Below are 16959 nucleotides of genomic sequence, written 5' to 3'. Positions count from 1 at the left end.
AGGTTAATATAACAGCAAAGGGTGGACTGAATCTGGAATGGGATCTTCAGGAAGCACATATGGGTGTGATGGTCATGTGTCCACAAACTTTTGGTCATATATTGTATGTCACATGATGTACTTTGGGCAGATTATCTTTTCTAACACCAGTTAGTATTCAGTTGCGTGTTCTTAGAGTGATCGGCTTAGTTGCTCATGCTAGGTGTGGCAGTTTTGGTATTTCTTAAACAGCTGACATTCTGGGCTTTTCACATGCAACCATTTCAAAGGTTTACTGGGAATTGTATGAACAACAGAACAACCAGGGATTGCTGATCCTGTGGACAGCAACAGCTTGTAGATCAGAATGGCATGAATTGTGCAAGCAAACATACAGGCCACAACCATGCAAATAACATCCAAAGAAGATTAGTGTGCACTACCACTAAGCTGGCAACTTGGTACATTATTTGGTTGGTACAATACCATGCCCTGACTCAGCCCAATTTGGTTGAACATTCCAACATTCAAATGATAGCACTGTTCATTATCACAACACCCTGAATGAGCTCGTGCCAACCCATGACAAGCAGTTCTATATATTTGATTTAATAAGGTTTGAAATACTCAGTTGTGACAAAAATAAACAAAATCCAGGAATAATGCACCCTACTGAGGGATTACTGTGGAGGAAAGCCATTCTTATGCAGTGATCTGCTCCAACTCACCAACTTTCAGCCTCTTCCAGATCAGTATAAACATTGTTGGTGCTGTGTGGAGCTTTGTTAAAGGTACGTATGTGAGGGTACTCCTTCCTCCCTGATCGTGCTTCACTCATCCGTCTCCTATAAGCCTCCATTGCTTCCTGTCTTTAAACATAAGCTCAATGAGCATATACTGAGTTAAGTCTTAAACACAGATTTTTATATCTAATTCCATCTATCTTTGTTAGCAGAAGGATTATTTTCTGATCAATCTGGTTAGTTTGTATTAAAAAAATAGTGTTTAATTCGTCATAATTAACGATGGGATTATCAGGCCCCATTTTATAGTGCGATTAACTCAGTTGTGATTTTTTAACTCTAGTATTATCTTTTTAACCAAGTCTTACTGAATTCATGTTTCACCATGATCTCTTTGGAACAAGCATGTATTCAGTGCAAGTAATTAATTTATGGTGTTTGCATGTGTTGCATGTACCTGTATTGGATCTGGCTGGCTATGATCTCCTGCTTAACTTGAGCTAGCGCCTCATGGAAGAAGAGCTCAAGCTGGGTGCGCTGTTCCACAATGCTTTGTGCAAGCCGCTTCACTCGGCTCATCTCACGTTCACGCATGGCCAGCAGTTTCTGCAGCTTCTCCAGCTCCACCCTGCCAGCTTGAGCACGAACTACAGCTCGCTCCTGCATGGCCACCTTCTCCTGGTCACACGCGTTTATCATGAGGGCCAGCTCCTGCTCCAAGGTAGCTACTTTGGCCCTTAGCTCAGAAATCTCGCTCCGCTGGGCTGCAAGCTGAGCCACATTGTCTGTCATCATTAGTTTGCTGGTCTCCTGTGGGGACAGTAGGTCAAAATCCCATTTAGAGTTTTCCAAAAGGCATCTTAGAGACTGAGCAAACTTATGTAAAAAACGTTCTCTGGTTTGATAAGACCTGAAATTTTTGAACTTCTTGGCATTGGCACAAAGTGCCATGTTTGGTGGAAACCCAACACTGCTCATTACCCTGAGCATGTTGGTGGTATCTTCATGTTGTGGGGATGATTTTCCCTCAGAAACTGGTCAGAGTTGAGGGCAAGATGAAAAGAGCCCAACATAAAGCAATCCTAGAAGGAAGCCTGTTCCAATATGCAATAAACGTGATACTAAGTGGAGTTTCACCTAACAACTATAAGCATACTGCCACTGCTTGAATGGAGTGGTTCAAAATCTCACCCAATAAGCCTTTAGACCAGGGCTGGTGTGTGTGTGTGCAGATTTTCATTCCAACCAAGCAGAAGCCACACCTGAGTCTATTGAAAGCCAAGATCAACTGATTAAACAGGTGGAATCAGATGTGGCTTTCTGTCAGCTTCTGTTACCAACAAGGCGTTTCTGTGTGCAGAACTGCCTCTTACTGGATGTTTTTTCTTTATTGCACCATTCTAAGTAAACTAAAGACTGTTGTGCATGAAAATCCCAGGAGATCAGCAGTTAAATACTCAAACCAGCTCGTCTGGCACTAACAATCATGCAACAGTCAAAATCACTGAGATCACATTTTTCCGCATTCTGATGGTTGATGTGAACATTGCTTAAAGCTGCTGGCCTGTATCCGCATGATTGTATGCATTGCACTACTGCCACACGATTAGCTAATTAGATAATTGCACAAGTTAGTATGTGTATAGATTTTCCTAATAAAGTGCTCTATGAGTGTATATGTTTAGTTAGTGTATATATGTGAAAATCTTGTACTTGTGTATTCGATGGAGGCATATGTTAATTACTGTAAGCCAGAGGGAACACTGCAAGAGTGCTCTGTGTGTGTGTGTGTGTGCGCGTGTTTGGTCTGGGGTCATGGAAAGTTTGCAGAGTGCCAGGCCACAGCGAGACAGGAGACTGGCTCCTCGAGTGGAGGTGAGGAGAAAGCGCCACCACAAGCAAAGTCAAACATACAGTCCACTGCAAATAAACGGAGGGGGGAAATACTATGCACAGGCATAACCACCCGAGATCAGGAACTACCACAATAAGAAAATGTCTAAAATTTCAATTTGGTTGCTCATTATTTATGAACGTAGCTCTGAAAGCTTTGTCATTTTAGGCTTGGAAAAGACTTCCTCAGTGTCCTCTTTAGGTTCTTGTAAGCACACCTTAATGAATAAATGGCTTCAGTGACTCGCTATACTTGTGTGTGTGTGTGTGTGTGTGTGTGTGTATATATATTATATTATATTATTATTATATTATTTATATATATATATATATATATATATATATATATATATATATATATATATATATATATATATATATATTAGTTCTTAAATAGTTCATAAATGTCTCTGATGACACTGGAAAGGTCTCCAGTCCTCATAAGCTGTCAAATAACCCCATTATCTAAAATAAGAAGATGGCGGTCTGGCATCATAACTTGCACACAGAGCTGTCATTGAGAGGTTGGGCTGGGGATCCCTGACATAGGAAACTGCATGTGTTTCTGTGCAATGTGTGCTTTTTCTAGATTTATTATTGGGAGGAAATATAGGTTGAGGGGCTAAATATTTATTGGAGTTCAATATTGTGTGCTTTATTAAGACAGAAGAAAACAGTGTGGTGGTTTGTACGGTGATGTAGTGCCAGAGGCAGACCTCTGTAATGGTCGTACCTTATCCAGGAAGAGAGAAGCATTCTCCTCTTTCAGGGCCTTATTGCTCCTTTTCAGCTCTTCCGCCTCTTTCAAGTGATATCCAAGTGCCTCACTCAAACGCACATTTTCCTTAAACACTGAGCGGGACACATTATCCAGCTGCCTGTTGGAATTGATCATGACAGAAAAGAGCAGACCTGAGGTTTACCTCCACAACAGTGCACGGGATATGAAAATTCTTTGCCAGCTTGAAAACTGTACATTTGCCGTGAATTACACTATATGGCCAAAAGTTTGTGGACACCCGACCATCACACCCATGTGTGGTTGTGAACATACCACTTATTCCCATCTTTACTTTTATAATAACCTCCTCTCTTCTGGGAAGGATTTCCACAATATTTTGGTGCGTGGCATTGGGGATGTGCCCATTCAGCCACAAGAGCATTAGTGAGGTCAGGCACTGATATCAGGTGAGAAGGTCTGGGGCTCGGTCAGCATTCCTGTTCATCCCAAAGGTGTTCAGTGGGGTTGAGGTCAGGGGTCTGTGCACGCCACTCAGTTTCTTCCACACCAACCTTGGTAAACTGAGTCTTCATGTAGTTCACCTTGTGCACAGTTATTTTCATGCTGGAACACGTTTGGGCTCCTTAGTTCCAGTGAAGGGACATTGAAATGTTACGGCATACAAAGATAGTCCATACAATTGTGTGCTTCAACTTTGGGGAAGGCCCACATATGTGTGATGGTCAGGTGTCCACAAACCTTTGGCCTTATGGTGTATGTTTCCAGCTGCCACTGTCTTCTGTATAACACCAGTATGTACTGATCCAAAAAGTTGTCAAAGGAGTGACTAGATGATGTATAGTATGGCTGAACCACTAAGACATTGGGCTTGTTCTCTTTCAACTTAGCCATGACTCATTTAATTTAATTTGGTTGACCACAAATGCCTGGTGGAGTGAAGCAGGTGCAGGGTTGTCCTTTGGTCTGAAAATGGCCTAAAAAGGAAACCCCTTGGCAGAGAGACTCATATCCACAATGCCACATCTAGAAACAAGATATTAGAAGGTTTGCAGCCACGACTTTGGTAAACTAATCAAGCAAAACTAACACACAGCTTTTGCTGTGGCAATAAGAATTGCGCTTGTACATACACGCATATGTTCTGACATGAACACATTCATTCACACTGTTTGCAGAACAGAGGATATAATCACTGGCTTAGGTGATATATACTGTACTATCTCCAGGAGGAAAAGTTTGGTGTGGTCATGATAATAACCTTGTTTTTCTACGAAGGTTATTTATTTTCTCTCTCTGTATGATGGTACTGTTTGAAGAGTAAACTATCCTGTAATTGGAGGAGGGGAGGATGCACAGAGAATACACTCACATAATTGCCTCATTGTGGGCTTTCTCTGCTAGCTGGGCAATTCTCTGCTCCGCTTCCTTTTCTAAACAGACCTAGATGGAAGAGGACAAACAAGTGATTGTTCCAATTCTTTGTCCTGTTTTTAAATGCTTAGATCTTCCTCTTTGAGTCTCCCTTTTTGAATTTCTCCAAACAGACAATGACATTTTTGGCAGTTCTTGGATGCATACCTTTTCAATGAAAAATTTATGCTCCATTCTTGCAAGACTCTCCTTGTGTTCACGGTCAGCAACGTACATGCTTTCTTTCATCTAGAAGATATAATAGAAAATGTATTAACCCATTAAATGAACCTTATAACTATTGTCATTAAGTCCTTTCAATACTAATGAATTTCAGAAATGTTATCCAAACAAAAACTATAAGGATTTGAAAATGCAGTTTGCCCAAAGCAAGAACACAGGCATAAGAATGTTTTTCTTCTTGACTAAACCACTTAAAGGAAAATTTTTACCCTGAACTAATATTAATCTATTTTTATAGTGGTGCTTGAAAGCTTGTGAACCCTTTAGAATTTTCTATTATTTCTGCATAAATATGAAGTCCTAAAAGTAGACAAAGAGAACCAAATTAAACAAAGGTGACAAAAATATTATACATGATCATTTATTTATTGAGGAAAATTACCCAATATTACAAACCTGCTTGTGGCAAAAGTATGTGAACCTTTGCGTTCAGTATCTGGTGTGACCCCCTTGTACAGTAATAACTGCAAATAAAAGTTTCTGGTAAGCTTCAGTCCTACACATCGGCTTGGAGGAATTTTAGCCCATTCCTCAGTACAGAACAGTTTCCTCAATTAACTGCTTGCTTCAGGTTCTTCCAGAACATTTCTATTGGAATAAGGTCAGAACATTGACTTGTCCATTCCAAAACATTAATATTCTTCTTTTTTAACCATTCTTTGGTAGAATGATTTGTCTGCTTAGGGACATTGTCTTGCTGCATGACTCACTTTCTCTTAAGATTCAGTTCATGGACAGATATCCTGACATTTTCCTTTAGAATTCACTGGTATAATTCAGAATTCATTGTTTCATCAATGGTGGCAAGCCGTCCTGGCCCAAATGCAGCAAAACAGGCCCAAACCATGATACTACCACCACCATGCTTCACGGATGGGATAAGGTTGTATGCTGGAATGCAGTGTTTTCCTTTCTCCAAACATAACCCTTCTCATTTAAACCAAAAATTCTATTTTGGTCTCATCTATCCACAAAACATTTTTCCAACAGCCTTCTGGCTTATCCATATGATTTTTAGTAAACTGTAGATGGCCATCAATGTTCTTTTTGGAGAGCAGTGGCTTTCTCCTTGCAACCCTGCCATGCATACCATTGTTGTTCAGTGTTCTCCTGATGGTGGACTCATGAACATTAACATTAGCCAATGTGAGAGAGGCCTTTATTTGCTTAGAAGTTACCCTGGGTTCCTTTGTGACCTCGCAAACTATTACATGTCTTGCTCTTGGAGTGATCTTTGTTGGTGGACCGCTCCTGGGGAGGGTAACAATGGTCTTGAAATTCCACCATTTGTACACAATCTGTCTGACTGTGGATTGGTGGCGTCCAAACTCTTTAGAGATGGTTTTCCAGCCTGATGAGCATCAACAACTCTTTTTCTGAGGTCCTCAGAAATCTCCTTTGTTCATGCCATGACACACATCCACAAACGTGTTGTGAAGATCAGACATTGATGATGACATTTTTGTACTCTAAATAAAATTGAGTGCTCACACACACCTGATTGTCATCCCATTGATTGAAATCACCTGACTCTAATTTCACCTTAAAATTAAATTACTAATCCTAGAGGTTCACATACTCACAGATATGTAATATTGGATCATTTTCCTCAAAAATAAATGACCAAGTATAATATTTTTGTCTCATTTGTATAATTGGGTTCTCTTTATCTAATTTTAGGACTTGTTTGAAAATCTGATGATGTTTTAAACTTTTTAGTTGGTCTTTATATTTTAAATCATCCACATGTTGGTCTATTTTCTCTTTGGTTAACAGTTTCATTACCCACAATGCCAATCGACTATCTGTTAAAATGGCACCAGTGTAATTTAATCATTGTTTTATCTTTACCTAATGCAGCAGTGATTTATTCCTTTAGTCTTGCCAGCTGCCTCACCTCCTGAACATCTGTAAACTCTGCTTAAACAGGTACGCTTTCAAAGCTTCAACTTTCATACTAATAACCGTGTCAATGCCATCTCGCATGTCATTTTGTAGATTGGTGACTAGGCAAGTCAAGTTTCTGCTATAGGTCAGAGTTGCACAGCCTCTTTCCATTATCTGTCTCCACTATTTCCACACTGGATTTTTATTAATATGTCATTGAGTGATTCTAAAAAATGCTGATGAGAAAAGATGTGCTTTTGTTCTTAGGACATAACCACAAAACTTCACCATTAGCTCTTATGTTTGAATTTTTTTTTATCCTATTAAATACCATTGTAACTGCACTAGTCCCTGTGACAGAAGGGCACAGGAACAGTGAACAAACAGCATCAAACAACAAATTAGCACCAGAATCTCTAAGCACATTACAGTATACTAAACCTATTTAATGTGTTCAGTGTGAAGGTTTCCTTTAATGCCTTTTAATGACATTCTCCATTCTCTAGATATCTTTTGCCTACTGTGTATTCATGTATTTGTTTAACCACTAGTTTAAGACTATACTCGTACACAATTGTATGTATGTAATTCCTATGTATTGTGTTACAGTACAGTGATCAACTCTTGTTCCATCTGAGCTTTCTTTTTGCGAAACTCCTTGATGGTCTTGAGTTCCCCCTGAATCATGGAAAAATCTCTGGATCTCTTCTTAAACTTCTCTTCCAGCTCATTAATCTTCACCGTATACTCCGCAACCTGAAACAGCCAATCAAAATAAATGAGTGGTTAGCGACCCAGTGATCGTGATAACAGGGATGGCCTTCTTGTCTTTTTTTTTTTTTTTTTAAATTGGCAGTTGCAGAGCTAGGAATAGAGGGATGGTCGGTTTTCTGAGAAACATTTGTATGTACAGCAACACTATGGGAGGGCAGACCTACAACCACTGGAGTAAGAATTAGAACATTTGGATGGCCTATGGCCATTCCATGCAGACCAGAGGAGAATATTCTAAGCTGCCCACCGGAAAAGCAGCAGCAACTAGAGCTATTCAGGGACCACTGCATCTAGACAGAGCCAACTGGTTCAAATCAGCAGTCTGACCTTTTGCCTCTTGTCTTAGATGGACCACATGCTGGTTACAAATGGATTCGATTTCAGTATTGCTCAACAATGACTCTGCCAGGCATGTGCAGTGAAGCATTTTTAAATTGCCGCAGGGACGACAATGACAGTGTGGGAAAACTAAAATGGACAGGTGTTATGAAACAACAATATTACCTTCTACTCATCATATAAATCTTAGACTTTGCTGTGCCATAGATGGTACACACCAGGACACATTACAGCACAAAGCTCATGAACAATATTGATTTATCTGTTCTCTGAGCTCAAATTCAATCTTGGCAATTTCTTACTTATTCACTGAGTAGTTGGGTTTCAAAATAAAGAGGAACTTTTTGTTATTTACAATTACTCAGTCCTAGTAGTGTCTAGTCTACACTAGTATTTATGACTGGTGAACTCAAAACTGTAGACAACAATCCAGAGTGTACCTACTGAATAGTGTAGACTATACAAAATCCATTCAGTATTAGCTTGTATGATCTGATTAGAGAATGCCTGGATAAAAATAGCTACATTTCTTGGAACTCCACAATACTGCACTGTATGGAGTCATGTAAGAAATCACTAACTTGCTATAGTATATGCCTATTTCTTCTACTACCAGTATGTCAGTTATTTGTTATTTGTTCCATGAGCCATGCAGGAAAGGTTTGGCTAGCTATTCATATACTGAATCACTGTTTTGTTAAAAACATGAATGAAAATCACAGAATGGAACACAATAACTGATTCCTTTCGCAGTTACCTAATTTTGAACATTTGGAATATTAATTTGAATATTAAAAAAGGGTGGTACAACTCCAGGGTCTCTGGTTTCTGTGCAGGTTCACCCCATGTCCATGTGGGTTTCCTCTGAATTTTCTGGTTTCCTCCCACCTCCCAAAAACATGCCACTAGGTTGATTAGCTATATTAAATTGCCCTTATGTGTGAATGAGTATGTGAATGTGTGTGTACATGGTACCCTGTGGTGGACTGGCATCCCTTTCAGGGTGTATTCCCACCTCATGCCCACTGTTCTTGGGATAGGCTCCAGATCTACAATGACCCTAAGTAACAAAAGCAAATTTTAAACTCTCTGTGACTGATTTAGAGAGTTTCCATTACCTAAGTCCATTTTCAACATGAAGTGTTTTATCATATTGCAGGGTTCCAGTTGTTTGGCATTGAAATCACATCTAACTCCACCACAACAATGTGTTTTCCAGAACAATGCTGCATGGGCAAATGTCACATTACCATAAGTGTCTAAAAAGGGGCATGTTTTAAGTTTGTCCAGACCAAGCTATTTTTTTTTTTTTGCCTAACACTTCTTCGGACCCATTTTTACACGCATGAAGTAAAAAATGGTAAATGGAAAACAGCTGTTGAGCAAAGCAGTGCATTTCTAACTCTAAATTAAAACATTTCAGAGACTGTTGCTGGTACAAGCGGTTAGCTACGACTTGAAATTATATATAAAAAAAAAATCCTTGCAATGTACTCACATTCTGGGATTGGGCTTATAAAAAAGCTTTCATCAACATAATAATAATGTTGAAATTGACATTTGTAATTTGCTTCCAACAAACCATAAGACATATGAAGGATGAAGAGCTTGGCATATATCTGAACTAGCTGATGCATTCCAGTGCACATTTTAATTACAGGCTCTATGATGCCATAGAATTGGGATTACATGACTGCAAATGTTGGGACTCTTATAAAGTTTTATGCTTGCTATGTTTTTCCACTACAAATGGACCAAGCAAGCATGAGTATAATTAGAAATGAAAAAATATTTGTTGAGAGCAACACATTTTCTCACATTCTGCATTTTACTGTGGGCACAGGGCAGCCCCTAGACAGGCTGTGTAATGAATAGGTTTTGATACATGATATATTATGAATGGCAGGACCCTGTCTATTAAAAATTCATCGAGCTGACATTGCTAGTCATGTAAAAAAATGGCTTGTGTCAATTTTTGACCTGCTTTCAGTAAACTGTCTGGTCACTCCATGTTCTTGAACTGTGGTTATTTTTATATCTGATGGACTAAATTCCTAACTATTACTTCATTAAAAGCTTGGAAGTGTTCGCACCTATGGATACTTACTAAAAACTCTTTGTCCTGTAGGGCTTTTGATTTCTCATCTTTCAGTTGTTCTTCCAGTGCAGCAATCTGTAGGAACAAACAAGTTAGAAATAAGTACTGTGATATCTAGGACACTTGTTGGTTGTGTATCTGCTGACCAATATCTGCCATGGGCTACCTCCCAAACCATATATTACCTTACTAGAAGTATGTATGCATTTCAATTCGGCATCAGGTGATATGTTTTGTCATAGCCTACTATTTAGCAAGGCAGTATACACTTTTGGACTCATAGCTATGGACCAGTAGTATCTAGCCATAACCGTGTGGACCAAGGATGCTAAATAACGAACATTAACCATTCGCTGTCTTAGCGATCATTAAATTCCTAAGGGGTCCTTTACAGACTTAAAGATAGGGGTAAAACTGTTCTGAAGCTTTGGTTAACCTGTCTGTTATGCACAGGAATGTGAACAAGCTGTTGAGGATAAATGTGGGAAGGGATAGGTCATTGTTGTCCAGCATGAATAAGGAGCATGCAGGGCCATTATAGAACTGTAAGTTAGAAAAGTACCTATGCTCTGTTGAGCCACTGAAATTGTAAGTGAAGAAGTAGAAGAAGATACTGTATGTAAGAATGATACTGTAGCTACATGTTTTCCAGGTCTTATTGTAATTTATTTTATTCATCCTTTTTGTTTTCTAAATGATGCTACATTTACATGATATTGTCACAACTGTGTCTGCAACTCCTGATGTTCCATGATTCATGCTTAGTCGCCTGATTATGAATAGAACTCACCTATTTGCATTCTTACTACTCCCTTTAAATAACCCAGATTCTCAGTTACTTTGCAAAGTTTTGCTCCATAATTGTGTCTGTGTGCTGCAAAATATATATATCTTAGTAAGTGACGATATCTTTAATAAAGAACAATTTATCTAACATTTCTCATGATGAGATTATTATATAGCAAATATGTTTCAACCTAAATTTGTCTTAATTAATTAAGGTCCTAAATTAATTTTTCTTCAACTGGCAGATATTTCTGCTTCTTTTTAGAAATTAATGCTTGAAATAAGCGAATTAATCCACCAATAAAATAAGGCAATTTCCAGCTTGAACTGAGTAAAAATGTATATGTATAAATAGACTAAATAATGTTACATTTGTTTAAAAACAAATCTATTAAAGAGAGAAATATTAGTTGAAATTGTCTATATTCAAGATATTTTCTTGCTAAGATATAATTTTTTTTGCAGTGTGACAAGTCATTAAGTCTAAGCCTTTGTTATCCTGTTTACAAAGTTAGCTTAGTCTGTTTACCAATCACCTGACCATTTGCCTGTCTCACGTTTCTGAGTATTACCTTCATGACAGAGAGTCTGTTGGCCTGTTATGATCATGCAATTCTAGTTGATAATTAATTGTTGTTAAAATACAATTAATGTCCTATCAATGGGATGATTTTCATATTATATACTATATGTAAAATCAACTACAGTATATTACAAGTAAAGAAATTTTAATGGGCATTTCATAGATGATTAACTAAATATTAAGCAAGCAGTAAGTGGCTAAAGTCATTTAAAACTATGTGCAAACTGCACTGGCCATCAGCTAAATGGATGGATAGAGGGATGGACTGACTTTATTGATCTCTGAGGGGAAATTTTCTGACTGTGAAGAACATGTAAGAAAGCTTAAAGAGAAGCAAAGGTACAACGTACTGTTAAGCGTAAGTTTCCATATTCAAATATGATAATTTGATTTTATGCAAGTTCAGACAAACATCTACCCTGTTTGTGCCATTTTTCTTAAAGTGCGGTATGGTAGTTTGTGTATGCAGTGTAAGTTGGTATTATTGCTGTTTTTGTCAAAGGCATGAAAAAGAATCTGTCATGCTAGATAATGGAAATTAAGTTGGCTGAGGTAGGTGGTGTTAATGATTTTGCAGGGTGAAGGAGTAGGTCCGATCACAATTTTGTACTTTTGCCTTGTGCATAATACCTTATCATCTATTTTGTTCTGTGTATATATAGTATATGGCTCACTACCTTAGAGTGTGAACAAATAGCACCAGACAGCTGCTGTCTAAAATAAGCTGAATAATGAAAGCAAGTTCTACAAGACCCTGTACATTCATATAAGAGCATATCAAAATTGGACAATTTAATTGCCCTATAATGTATCTTTTTAATATAACTTTTTAAATGTCCCCCACCGCCTCTTTCCTCTTTAATTTAACAGTATGTTTAAATATTTTATCTATTTAATGATTCACTTGAATAACTGCCACATTAGTAAATGATTTGTTGTATTTTTGTTTTTATAACTGAGTGCACAAGATTGAGTAAACTTCATTAAAGTGGTAGTATAACACATACCATAACTATGATACATCCATGTTTTGAAACCATGGTTATACTATGGTTACTATGTTGTAACTGTGGTTTTGAAACCAAAGTTTTAAAACTATGGCTGTATTATAGCACGCCCAGTTTCCATAATTTTTGGCATTGTGAAAAAACAAACAAACCTGGTTTTCAAACCATGGTAGCTATGGAACAAGCATTGTTTGCAGATTAGAGTTATAATCACACTAACCATGGTTAAACCATATTATCCATGGTAAATCCATGGATATTTTCTTAAGGGTTCCCACTAGCAATCTTAGCATAACTAATATTAACCACTATATAACCAGGCTATTAATTTCCTAACCAATATTAACCACTAAAATTTAGCTATCGTTGTAAGTACATAAATAACATTAACCACTAGCTGAATTATAGTTAGTAAGATTACTTGGCTAATGTTAGCTAGCTAACTAGAACCAAAACACTAACTGGTGAGCTAACATTAGATCACTGACTATATATAATGTAAATATTTATTGGACTACATTATATCTTCTGTGAATGTTATCTAATCAGCAAACATACCTAATATTAATGGATTATAACTGAATCATTTCCATCCCTTACACAGTGTAACGCCAACTTTACGGTATTTGCTCACGCCTCCATCCAACCTGTGGCTTCTTGTCCAAACTGAGGTTTTGTACAGTACAGGGTGGTCATTTTTTGCTCTCAACACTTTTGCTTGTAGTAAACAGGCTTAAGTGTAGGTGAAGTCAAGTAAGAAACATATTTAGTAATATTAAATTAGACTTAAAAGGAATAAAACAACATCATATCAGATACAAATCCAATGAATGGCTGCTACTAAGAGTGCTTTTACATATGTAGTGTTTAGTCTTTTGGAATCAAACCTTGGCGTGTTTCCTTCTCAGTGCAGTTAATTTAGGGAGGTATGAACACAGCAATCACAGTCAGATACGGGCCAGAGCAATCCGAGAATGAGTGGTGATGCAGTTCGTTTGCAGTAAAAAAGCAATTACATGCTGTTAAACTGACTTGAGAGATAAACTGAGCCAAAGGACAGCGCTGTAATGCTGTAGAAATGTGGTGTACTGGATAATTGGACTAACAAACAAAAAGAGAAAATAAAATCTGGATGTGATACACAATGTTTAAAAGTAGTTTTATATAATTATCCAATCATTTATTTAGCACTGTTTCAGCATTCTCAATGCTCGTGTCATTTTGGTGAAAGGTTTGTTTACATTGTTCTGTCATAAATTTTGACCAGTTCATTAATGACAGTGTAAGTTTTTCAGCCATACATGCTCCTTAATCTTCTTTTTGGTTAGTTTAAAGCCAATTTTAAACTTGTGAGTTGAGATTTGATCTTAGAACATAGCATGCAACCAAAGGCAGCCAATGACAAAGTTCTGGCAGTGACAGATCTAGTATAAAAGCCACAAATAGGAGAACGGCGTAGGATTGTGCGAGGCCCACAGCTACAAATACAGTAGTGGCAAAAACGTAAACACACACACAAAAATCATCTTTATGACCTCAAGCTCACGTTGAGGATTGTTACCCCATTTTATGCATGAGCCTGGATTGCGCCGGCAGGTTAATGGCAGGTTAGAGGATCTTCATCGTATAAGCTGACATGGAGAACACATGCTATTGCGTAGTCTGCTACAGAATTTGGCCTAAAGTTTATTGGGATTATCTTGTATCTAAAACCAAAACAAATAACCTAAAGTTTCATTTAGATTAGATTAAAGGGACTAATAAGTGTGAAGTAAAACTGGTTGCAGCATTGAGAATTTGTGTTGCTTTCCAATTGGTGGTTATTAAAGTGACAGTGATTTGTGTGACAATAAAACACTTTTTTTGCCTTTATAAAATTATGGAAGCACTAAGTGGCCATTATTATAATTTTTTTTACTCATGATCATGACAGTTTTCTCGTGATCTCGACATAACAAAATGATTGTTTTCTTATTATATCAACATAGAAAAATGAAGTCGTGATCACGAGAAAACAACTTTTGTTGTGTGCTTGACATGACATATGTTGTTTTTATTGTTCTGGAGGCAGCAAAAGCTTAGCGCAATCCCTCAGCATCATGGATGAACAAACTCATTTTTACATTGATCAAGGACTCACTCGAGCTGAAATAGCTCTATGTCTGTCAGTGATTGATGACTTCCGTATTAATGTCCGACACTTGAGAAGGGGACACCCCTCCCCCTTATTGCGGAGATAAAGTCCATCTCTACAGCAGCCAATTATTACATTTATGATAGTGATGGCGAAGATGCCAACGTTTATGCAACACCAGTCTCATTCACAAGGTGAAAGATTTTCTCGTGATTAAGTCGTAATCACGAGAAAACGAGAAAGAAAAATAATAATAATGGCTTCTGTATAAAATGATGCTCAAGTACGTTCTTAAAGCACACCTATTAGGGTATTGAAACGTGCCTAATTTTGTTTTAAAGGTCTCATAAAATAGACCTACATGCATCCTAGGTCAAAAAAACACTTTAATGTGCTCACAATATAAATTGCAGCATTACCTTTTTTTTTTTTTTTTTTACCCCCCAGTGTCACAAACGACTCGTTCAATGATCTGTTCTAAAGGATTCACTCTAAACTTGTCCTTTCAGAAAGCATACTCTGCTCTGATTGGTCAGATGTCCCAGTCTGTTTTTGATTGGTCTACCTGTCAGCGCGTACGTCCACTACTATAACGAGTATCAGCTCCATCTGTTCTGGAGAAGCTCATGAAGACCAGAGGTGGGGCTTTTTGTTACAAACCTACGTAGGTTAGTACAGGAAGTAAAGTCTGGAATTACTAACGACTCGTTTCACCTGTTCAGAATCGCTTCCTTCTTTTGGGAGTTAATAAACCCGTTTGGCGTGCACTTTGATTTTTTAAACTTTGCAGACTTTTTACATTCACAAACAGCTCTATAACACACTACATGAAAGGTAATATTTGAAAAACCATAATAGGGTTTCGACCTCTCTAGTGTGGACCCTTGAGCGTGCTCACGGTGAAGGGTGGAGCCTACAGAGGAAGTAGGGCACAGTGATGATCACTTCAGAATGGAGCGCAGCCTCACACACCTGTACTGTATACAGCGCGTGCGGTTATCTGCGTTTCAGAAACTAACCTGTGCTTCTTTCTCGAGTTCTTTGTTTTTCAGAAAAGCCACGATGTCAGCAGTGGTCTTCTCGGCTTTGTACTGCTGGTTTGTGAGCTCTTCGTTTGCTCGGGCCAGTCTGCGAGCAGCTTCGCGATATTCCACCCGCGAGTTTTCCGTTAGCTCGAGCCGGGCCTCCCACAGAGCCGCGTTAGCTTTAGCTCTCTCAGTATCACATTCCTTATCCATAATGCAATTCGATTTGCTTTCCTTCTTTACTTTTCTAGACAAACAAGATTGGATATTACAAACTTTGAAACGGTACTTTTCAGGAAAAAAGGAAATATATCAGAACAGTTTGCTGTAACTGCACTACATTAGTGTTTGATCACATTCACGAGGAAAAAAAACGTCTTTAATGGACTTTTGCATCATTGCTCACTCACCCTTTTCCCTTCTTTCCTCCCTTCTTCGCTTTTTTCTTCGGCATACTTCTGCTTTAGTTTAGCTTTAGTTTATCACAGTAAACAGTGTAGGCTACGCAGCACTTCTCAGCTCTTGTGCCTTGTGTCACACTATTACCATGGAGACAGTCAGGGCAGGAGGCGCTAACCTGATCTCTGTTCCTCATGCCGTTTTCATTACCTCTTTTCATTATGTAATCGCAACAAATTGCAACCTGTTAGCAAACTTAAGATAAAAACAACATACAACTCAGTCATAATTTTTTCCCGTATTTTACACCTCAAAGGGAATTTTGAAGGAATGCTTCTACAAAAAAAAAAAAAAAAATAATAAAAAAAAATTAACTTAAAAAAAAGCGTAATATTCCACTCACTTCAAATGTCAGATCAGATTCTGTAGTGTCCCATTGAGGGCGTATTCCCATCTCACACCCAGTGTTCCTGGGATATGGGCTCCTGATCCACCGTGACCCTGACCAGGATAAAGCGGTTACTGAAGTTGAAGGAATGAATGTCCATATTCCATAAATATATCCCTCAAACCACATGTAGTTCTTAAGTAATGTCATGCAGATGTGCTTCAGGAGCATAAAAATCGATTGAAATGCTTTATTGGGCCAGTCAACTAGGATTTCTAACCACATTCGTTCCCTAAGTGGTTTGTATTGGCGTTCCCTTATGTAGCTGGTATACTTCAGAATGAAATGTCGTTTCTTCAGGACCATAGTGCAACACAGAACAGTACGCAAGACTACATAAAGTGCACTACACAACAGTGTGAGCTTAAATTTGGAATAGTGATAATCTCTGTTCGGGGGACATGGTGGCTTAGTCAGTCCGTACAGGATTTTGCAGAGTTTTTTTGTGCTTTTTTGCAGATGGCATGAA

General features: G+C 38.1%; 1 protein-coding gene across 2 annotated transcripts in view; it reads right to left on the bottom strand.

The window, feature by feature from the left end:
• Window positions 1-16959, bottom strand: part of si:ch211-163l21.10 (basal body-orientation factor 1) — a 19656-nt gene extending 2697 nt beyond the window's left edge. Inside the window, exons 1-9 of one of the 2 annotated variants that reach the window (XM_053632587.1) lie at window positions 16054-16959; window positions 15638-15890; window positions 10118-10183; window positions 7510-7653; window positions 4936-5016; window positions 4727-4797; window positions 3349-3493; window positions 1180-1532; window positions 708-848 (exon numbers count right to left, since the gene is read on the bottom strand). In XM_053632587.1, the coding sequence (XP_053488562.1) occupies window positions 708-848; window positions 1180-1532; window positions 3349-3493; window positions 4727-4797; window positions 4936-5016; window positions 7510-7653; window positions 10118-10183; window positions 15638-15890; window positions 16054-16097 (1298 nt within the window). In that variant the 5' untranslated portion in view covers window positions 16098-16959. The remainder of the gene's footprint in view (window positions 1-707; window positions 849-1179; window positions 1533-3348; window positions 3494-4726; window positions 4798-4935; window positions 5017-7509; window positions 7654-10117; window positions 10184-15637; window positions 15891-16053) is intronic. The other variant, XM_053632588.1, reaches the window with a different exon arrangement.

The sequence above is a fragment of the Ictalurus furcatus genome, chromosome 9, assembly GCF_023375685.1.
Source record: "Ictalurus furcatus strain D&B chromosome 9, Billie_1.0, whole genome shotgun sequence".
Taxonomy (NCBI): domain Eukaryota; kingdom Metazoa; phylum Chordata; class Actinopteri; order Siluriformes; family Ictaluridae; genus Ictalurus; species Ictalurus furcatus.
Note: the sequence above shows the minus strand (reverse complement) of the source record. Positions and strands in the feature narration are given on the sequence as shown.